An 8,911-nucleotide genomic window follows, 5' to 3' on the forward strand; every position below is an offset into this window, starting at 1 on the left:
CCTCTGGGAGGTCTGTGGTCCCATCATGATCTCCATGTCAGGTCCACACATAACCTCGTCTTCCAGTCCACTGGTTCTCTCGAACCTTCCACAAAGCTCTTGGTTGGGAAGGGCCATGAATTTTTGGATGATTTCCCTGGGGTGCTCTGGGTTGAACAGGACTGGAAGAAGCTGTTCAGAGACTCCCTGCCTAGACATTATTATTCTACCTTTCAGGAGATAATTACATATAAGATTTCTCTACAAGTACTGCCATTTCCTGGGCTACACCCTTAAGCCTAACAAAAGCATTTTCTGTTCTAAACCATCTGAACTCTCCTGAGCTTTCTACTTTCCTGTTCCTCTAAGTTGGGACTTGGCTCAGGGATGATCATAACGCTCCTCTCATGGATTTGGGTAGCATCTAAGCTTCATTGACTTCCCTCCAAATTTTTCTTTCTTTCCTAGTGGTCAAAAACTAGTCAAGGGTAGGAAAATGAGGTAGGGAAACATCATTATATGTATTTCCCCAACCTTGGTCCTCTGGGTTTGGCTCTTGCTAATTAGATAGACTTTTTGAATGGAAACAACTAACTTATTCAATAAAACATCTGGATCTTAAGATTGAAAGACATGGTTTTTTTTAAGATTTTTGTCTGCTACAAATTTGTAAAATTTACGTAAAACTCAAAATCTAAGAGTTTAACTCGTCTCTAGCTTGGAAGCACGCAGATAAAAACCTTGATGCTCGATGGTAAAGGAAGGGTAGGAGTAAAAGCAATGGAAAATGAAAGCACATAGTAGTTCTTTTCCTTTGTCTCCCTTCATCTCTCTTTAGCAGAGTTAAGTTTTACTTACAAAATAAAGCCTTTCCTTGCATTTCAGACCCTCTGATCTCCCCTTTCTATGATTGAGTATGTAATCAGTTCATAGCTTCAAATAGCTTTTTAGGTACATGCCTTGGTTTTTATTTTATTTTATTTTTTAATTTTATTTAGTTAGTCTGTAGGTTCATCAAAGTCAAGAATGATTCTACTTCTGTAACCTTCCTGTATTTATAATGATTTGCTTATGGTTAATTGGATGTGAACTCTCTTACTTTTTGATGGCTGTTTTTTCTATATGCAAAGTAGGCTGTTCCATCCTTAAGTACTGGCAGGGACTGCAATAGGATTTAAAGTATTTGAGATAACTGCACAATCTTAATATATATTTATATATATTAATATATATATTTATAAACATATTTTACATGCTTATGAAAATATATTTTTATGTTTATAATATACACATCATATATTTATATATATAATCTCCAAGCTCTTTTTGTTGTACTGCTTCTATATTTTCTACTAGACTTAAAAAATATCGTGGTTGTTAGAGAATTTTAAATGCATCCCTCTTATTCTGCATGAGGAAACTGATAAGGATGAGGGATGTGCAATCATTTGCCCAAAGACACGCAACCATTCAGCAGCAGCATGGGAACATGAATTCTTGGCTTACGATTATCAAATCACCTTTCCTTTGAGACACAAATATGCTTCACAACTTGTTTGGCTTATAAGACCATGCCAACTTGCACAGTGGAAAAGATACTTATAAATGAGTGTTAATTGCTTCCTGGACTCTCTGTTTATTGACGAATGTTTGGTTTCCAGGCAAAGAAAAAGCCTCTTTGCACAATTACAGAAATAACCTGATTAAAAGAGACTTTTCCGAATAACTTGTTAAATAAAGTGATCAGACTACAGAATAAATGAAGCTGAGGGCACTTGGAAGCATCAGATAATGTACAAAGTGACACCGAGGAAATATAAACACCAAGTTAGGGTCAGTTATCTGTGTACAGTAGTTTCTTAGTTCTTATAGTTGGTAAAGACTAAGTGACTGAGGCAACATTCTTTTCTGAACTTAAAAAATCTGAATATTTGAAGTTTATACTCTCCAGTTGAAAAATACGTCAGAGAAAAAATTCTGGTCAAGCTGAATTAAAAATTTTTTAATTAATAGGGGGAACTACAGTAACTTCATTATGTCGCCCAGGCCTTACTCGTCATTTTTGTGTGTACCTGGATGGATACATTGTGACATAGGAAGACATCGTTATGGAATCTGGCCAGTTAGCCCCATCTGGGCTGACAACTATCAAAGCTCAGATTCTGTAGGGTGTGAAAGTACACAGCACATTTGTAAATTTAGTTATCACAAGAAAGCCGTTATCTTTGCAAATAGAATTTCTTTGAAAATTTAAAGGAGAATCTCATTTTCTATGAGATCAGTCTCTATGGGGAGGGTTCAGAAAGCAAAAATGATTTTAACATGCTTGTGCATCTGGACATAAAATTTCATAACTGTGAAAAGCCTAATGAGATGGTTCCTAAAGGCAAGTTAAAACTGCAGCATCAAGCAGAAATTTTTTATTATCCATAAGAGATAATTAATAATGCCATTTGGCACAGTTAGATGTGCAGAAAATAGTATGAGAAGTAAGAATGCTTTGCTTTCTTTTTGCTTTTCAAGGCTGTTCAGGCTCCTTTTAAATTGCTTCCTGGGAAGTAGAACTTATGGTGTAAGGGTCATGGACTTAGAAACTAATTGAGATTCATTGTTTTGCTGCTCTGCCACAGATGGCTCATATAGAATATAATATAATGCTAGTCAAATGCATGTGGTATTTGGAAATAATTTTCCTTAGATAGGTTTATAATCATATAATCCAGCTAATCTTCCTAAGGGCACGATCTCTACCCACCATGTATTCCTTAGCTGGTTCCAATTTTGCTGGAAAAACTCTAACTCAATTCATAATTTTAGTCGAAAACAAAATGAGCTTTATTTTTTCCCCTTATTGCATTAGCTTATGGACAGGCTAGTTAGGAAACAAATCAGATAACATAATGTGCCACACAGTTGTTGATACACTTGTTCGATGTTTTTATACCTCTGCTCTCTTTCTAACTTTAAACAAAGAATAAGCTCAAAGAATAACCTGAATAAGCTACAGATAACCTGCCAGTCACTTACCATCAAATTTGAAGTCAAACCACTGTGTTTAGTTTTAAAGAAAACTCTTCCTTACCAACTACTTTTAAGTATGACAACTGTATTTAGGGTTGTTGGAGGAAAAAAGAAAACTCATAAGAAAAGCTATTTAAAAAACAACTTTTATTTTGGACAGTTTTAATGAAAACTTATATACATGAACTAAGTTTGGAGAAAACTGCTTATTAAATGAAATTTTTATGAAAACTAATGCACAATACTAGTATAAGCATTCACTTTTCATTTTTGTTAAAAATGCCAGTTCCCAGACTATCTTCACTGAGAAGGAATCTCTGGAGGTGGAGCCTGTCACCCGGGTTTTAAATAATTTCACCCAGGTGATTTTTGAGGCATGCCAAAGTCTGAGAACTAATGATCTAAAAACAGAGAGTTTGAATTTTTTTTTCTTTCATGTTCAAGCCTTTTTTTTTTCCTTCTAAATTTCACTTAAAATGCAATGGCCCCAGGTGGGGTCACTGTGGTCTCAGTGGTCATTTACTTGATGACAAGAGTTGGTTGCCTGAGAGCATGTATAAAAGGAGGAAGAGGAGAGAGTAAAGAACCTCGGTGTCTGAAATAAATGGATGTTCCTCGAGCGGGGAGAGAAGGGCACAGAGAGGGCAGTAAACTACCTCCGTGATCATTTTGAGTAGGCGCACTGTTTATCAACTGAATGCAATGAAATTTCTCTCTCGAAGATGTGCCTACTTTCTTCCTGACTTCTCCCTTGGAAGAGTCTATTGAATGTTGAATACTAAACATGTGCTCTATATCTTGCTTGGAATTAGTGGTCTTACTTCTAGAATCACTAAATAGCAAAGGCTTATCGAGTGCCAATTCTACACCTTAGATCACTACTGCAATCTAGAATCAACTGGGTACCTTAAAAATGGCTATTGCCCTGCCCGCATTCTAGGCTAATTAGAATTTCCAGAGATGAGGTTCATAACTTCCACTACAGATTCTCACGTATTGCCAGTTTGGGTCTTTCTCTTGGGTGCGATGAACTTGCCATGGAATTTTAATGCTTTGGCAAGGAAAAGTGGTTTTAGAGACAGTTTGAACCTTGAAATTGGAAAATCTGATTTCTAAACTGACTTTGTCTTAAAATGCATGATAAATTGAACTTATTGCCCTAGTGGCCAGAGAGCAATACGTACAATACATAATTTATAAAGACCTAACATCTGTTAACCAATATTTATTAACAGGACTCTTATAAAATGATTTTATTTTCGATGTTATATTATTTCACTTAGTTCTCATAGCAAATATAAGTCATTATATTATCTTCGTTTCACAAATGAGGAAATTGAGTCTCAGAGAAGTTAAAAAATTACCCCAAATAATAAATACCATTATTTATTGAATGACAACTACATGGCAGGCATGGTATAAGGTGTTTTGTAGATTATCACTGGATGAGATATATATTACACTAGTTTTCCCTGGAATATGATCTGTAAACACTGGTCTCTCAAGATGCTTTTGGGGGAAAAAAAAGATTCTGTGATTTAAGTTTGGGAAATGCTGAATACTTTTCCATCTTGTCAAAAATTCTAAATGCATCATAGATAACAGTAAACACACTGAAATGTCAGGCAGGAACGTTTAGCATAATGCTCCATAGGTTACTGGACCATGAAAATCTCATTTGACTAACCACTTGCCAATGAAACCTATTTTGAAAAATACTCCAACACAAATTTATGACCTAGAAACTATATCCCAGTTTTATATATTAAGAAACCAAGACTCAAATTCAGTCACTTGTCTAAAGTCATTCAGCATGTGGCTGACTGTACTAGAACTTGAGCCTAAGCTCTGATTTAGAAAATTATTCTGTTTCTAAAGTCTAGCGCTCCAGGGTGCTGACTCTGATACCCTATTTCTGTTTGTAAGCTGAAATAGAATTCTTGAGAGAATTAAATGTAATGCCATATATAAAAACATTTTGAAAGCAAAATAATATATAATGTCAGAATTAGGTAGTATACAGTTTAAAATAGTACATGAATATTAATTTTTGGAGGGGATCATTTTTATTCCAGCCTCTGAATTATACTTTTAAAGGATAGTCTTCATAGAAACTGAGACTTTATTATTGACAACCCTAATCATCTATACTTCAACAATCACCCTTGAACTTTTTTGGTGGCATTTTATTTTATTAAATTGTTGACTATAAAAAATGTGAACTTGGAACTAGAGCAAACATTATGTTGCTTTCACTTCAATAAGAGTAAATAAATGTTGTTGTAATTTACAAATGTTTTCTTAAAAGCACATTTATTTAAAGAAGAAAGAGAAACTGAGAAACAAACAGGGCAAGAGTCAAATTTCCTGAACACGCTTTACTAGAGGAGTATAGACTTGATTGGAGAGACTTGTGATTCAAAAATTGGAACCCATTAAAAGTTAAGCAAAGAGAAGGTAAAATGTTACATGAATGCACAGATGGCATATTTCTACTTCTGAGAAATATGTTTTGTGCGGTCACTTCATATGTCAAAAGGTAATCCCATTAAGGAGAACAAAGAACAACTGATCCCGTATTGGGGGAAGATAAAAGGCATCTTCAATTCTCCTACTCACTGTGAAGAAGAAACAAGCCCAGAGGGACAGCAGACATCCTCAGTCACAGCAAATTAAATATGCAGTTGGTTTTCTATGTCACCAAGCTGAGTTAGAGTGGGAATTATTTACAGCACTTTGAATGCAGGTGGAAAATAAATCTACAGAGATCCGTAACTAATGTGTATGGAAATTCTTTCCTTTATTTTCTCCTCCTTGCCCTTCTCTCCAATGCGCTTGGAATGAATCGATAACGGCAAAGGAGCCAGAGAAATGAGTGTGAAAGTCACAATGCTCGGAAAAGATTGCTTCAAGAACAACCACTCTGTCTGGAGTGAGTGGGAAGGGAATGAAATAACATCTCGTGAAAAGATGTTCATTAATGCAAAGGGTGAGGGTGAGCGAGTGGAAAGTGGAAGATGCTATGCATTAATTCCTAGCTTAGGCCTTTGCTTGAAGCTTGCAAGAAATAATATATACCTCGAGAAAAAAAAAAAAAATCACAGTTCCTTAGAGACTTGGAGCATACTGTCTTTCTGAACCTACAGATAATTGTTCAACTCTACAAGCAAATGTTACTTGAAAGCTTGATATTAATGAATTTCTACCCGGGAATCATTCTTGACTATTTCGTGCCTTCCTGAGTGATGTGTTCAACTTAGCTCATGCTCTTCTGTGACATCAGAGGTTTCAAGTTTCGTTTTCATTTTCTGGATCACATTTTTGAATCTTTAAAATCTAAGACATCTTTGAATAGTATGTTTTAATAGTCTGTTTTAAATACCAAAATAAATTTGTATTAAAAATTAACATTGTTATGGAGTTAACAATGGAAAAATAGGGCTTTGGGTTATTTGAAAGTGTGCGGACCTATAGAACATTTGGGATAGGGAGAAGGAAATAGGAGAAAATAAGTTCACAAAATGAAAAATATTCCACAAAATTAGCATTTTGTTTTCATGTTTTGCACTGTTTAATATATGAGTCTACTTTTTTTTTTATGAGATAAGAGTTGCTTATTTTTAATGCTTGGAGATAGAGCTAAGAGAACTTGATGGTATTACAGATTCCTGTATACACACATATGTTGTAGTCCATATACCCCTAATATGCCTGTTTCAACACAATGCACATCTGTTTTCAGTGCATTCGATTTAATGACTACAGTACGTGAGTTTTGCTATCTTAAAGGGATAGAGAATTATGAATATTTATGCTTAGTAAATACCAATAGCATCAACGACACCAATTAGGAGAAATAATTTCTACTGGGCACACTTTTTTTTTTTAACCAATTAGACAGTATGAACTGAGGACTGTGTCCGAATCCCTCTCTCCTCTCGAATTAATTTGCCACATTCTAAATCCGTAGATAAAGTGGTTCCAGAAGTGGAGTTGGTTGGATGGGTTTGCTTACACTGCAGTCCATAAAAGAAACAAAAAGCCTTGCATGCAAAAGAAATGAGGAAAAAAAATATAGAAAAATGAATAAATCAAAAGCAAAAATGAGTGTTTAAATAAAAATTTAAATCAAATGAAGCTGGCAATTATGAGAAGCACATTAAAGCATAACATATACAAGCTTTTATTTCTCAAATTACTTGCATAAAACAAGACACCTTAAGAGCAAATCGAAAGTTAAAACAAAGCAGATCAGTCCATTCTCCCTTTTAATTAGATAGCTTTCTCTAACAAGGTCTAGGAAAGGGATGCTTAATGTTCTCACAATTGCCTTGTGATTTGGGGAAATTTTTCATGATGAAACAGGGTTGTACTCAGCCGTCCTAGCTTTGGGAGCTAACGGGGAGCTTCCATGTGAAGGAAGTGAGACTAGTGTGAAATTATTAATCAGAACTGGCTACCTAATTAGCAAGGCCCAGCACAAAATGAAAATGTGGAACTCCTTTTTTAAAATGATCAAGAATATCAAGACAGTGACAACTGAGAATTAAACTAACCCTGTTAATAATAGTTCATAGTCTCAAAATTCTAACAATATCTTTAAATTTAATGGGTGGCCTAATACCTTACATGGGTCATGGGTTTTGTATCTTGTTTATTCCAGTACGTTTATGAAGGAATTATCTTTAATCAGAAGGGTGTAAACTCCTAGTATGATTTCCATCAAAAATAAAAATAATAGGCAAAAATGACTGACTGTTGAAATCAACCATAATCCCAAATACAATTTGAAAAAATAAAGTTTCTAATATATTTTATTGCCATTTTGTGTTGTTTATCATATTCCTGGCCAAAAAAAGGATGAATTATCTTTTACAAATCATACCTTGATGGAGATAAAATTCAGTTTCAAAATACTGTATATCTTCACATAAATTGCTTTGCCACATTCAAGGGCTCAGCATCTGCACTTAAGGGATGGCAATATTTCTCTCAAAGATCATTTTATATATATTTTTTTCTATTTCGGATCTATTTCTTCCTTGCTCTATCTAGGGCTTCTATCTTAGGAGCAAATAACTGTTCAATAAATTAACTGAGTTTGAAATTTCTGCACTATCATTCCAAATAGCACTAACTATATTTAATGTATAAGGTGCTTTGCTTTCTTCTCCTCATTAATAAGTGATGGGGCTTAAGTATCAGCAGTACCTGGCAGGGATTTAATAGCTCTTTGACGCAAAAATGGCTCTTCTGAGCATCTGATTCAATAGACTGTTAGAGAAAAAAAAAGGGGGGGGCAAGGAACCTTAAAAAAAAAACCCACAAACTTAAGATAGATAATACTAAAAACTACCCAGTCCTAGAAAAAGATGACTCACCTGTTCAATATCATTGTTCTTCCGCGATTTATATATAAATTCTCCGATGGCTACAAATACAGAAAGGACCAGTCCGGCAGCCAGAACGATGAAGATGCCCCCAATATTTTCGACTCCCAGAGCACTGGCCTCTTTGCTGTCTTCCTCAGGGCAGCCATTTCCCCGCCACCACTTCTCTTTCATCATGTGCAGTTTCCCCTCTTCTTGCAACTGGAGAATAGCAATCGTAATTTTGTCCCGATAAGGAGAGCCTGTAAGGTTATTTGGATATTGGTCACCCAAAGGCTGAAGAAGACGTGAAGAAGGATTGTTATCTTAGAAGTAACTACTTTATGGCTGCTGGGAAACCCCAATCCACAAACTGACTGGCAAAGGGCACGAAAGTTCAATACTATATTTTGAGGCTCTAAATAATTCAAAAGGGGACAGCTGACTTGTTGAGATGAACTCTGGCATAGACTTTTTTTTTTTTTTAAAACAAGGAAATGCTGATCTGGGAATTCTGTGACATAGCTCTGCTTCTGGTGGGT

At 35.2% G+C, this 8,911-nt stretch overlaps 1 protein-coding gene across 7 annotated transcripts in view; it reads right to left on the minus strand.

The window, feature by feature from the left end:
* The window catches only part of GRIK1 (glutamate ionotropic receptor kainate type subunit 1), a 339,264-nt gene that overhangs the window by 8,191 nt on the left and 322,162 nt on the right, over nucleotides 1–8,911 (minus strand). For 6 of the 7 annotated variants that reach the window (XM_025044238.1, XM_025044237.1, XM_006908255.2 and 3 more), the window contains one exon: nucleotides 8,382–8,632. In XM_025044238.1, coding sequence (XP_024900006.1) covers nucleotides 8,382–8,632 — 251 coding nt within the window. Of the gene's footprint in view, nucleotides 1–5,212; nucleotides 7,044–8,381; nucleotides 8,633–8,911 lie in introns of those variants that run through there. The other variant, XM_006908257.2, reaches the window with a different exon arrangement.

This window comes from Pteropus alecto, unplaced genomic scaffold (assembly GCF_000325575.1).
Source record: "Pteropus alecto unplaced genomic scaffold, ASM32557v1 scaffold81, whole genome shotgun sequence".
Taxonomy (NCBI): domain Eukaryota; kingdom Metazoa; phylum Chordata; class Mammalia; order Chiroptera; family Pteropodidae; genus Pteropus; species Pteropus alecto.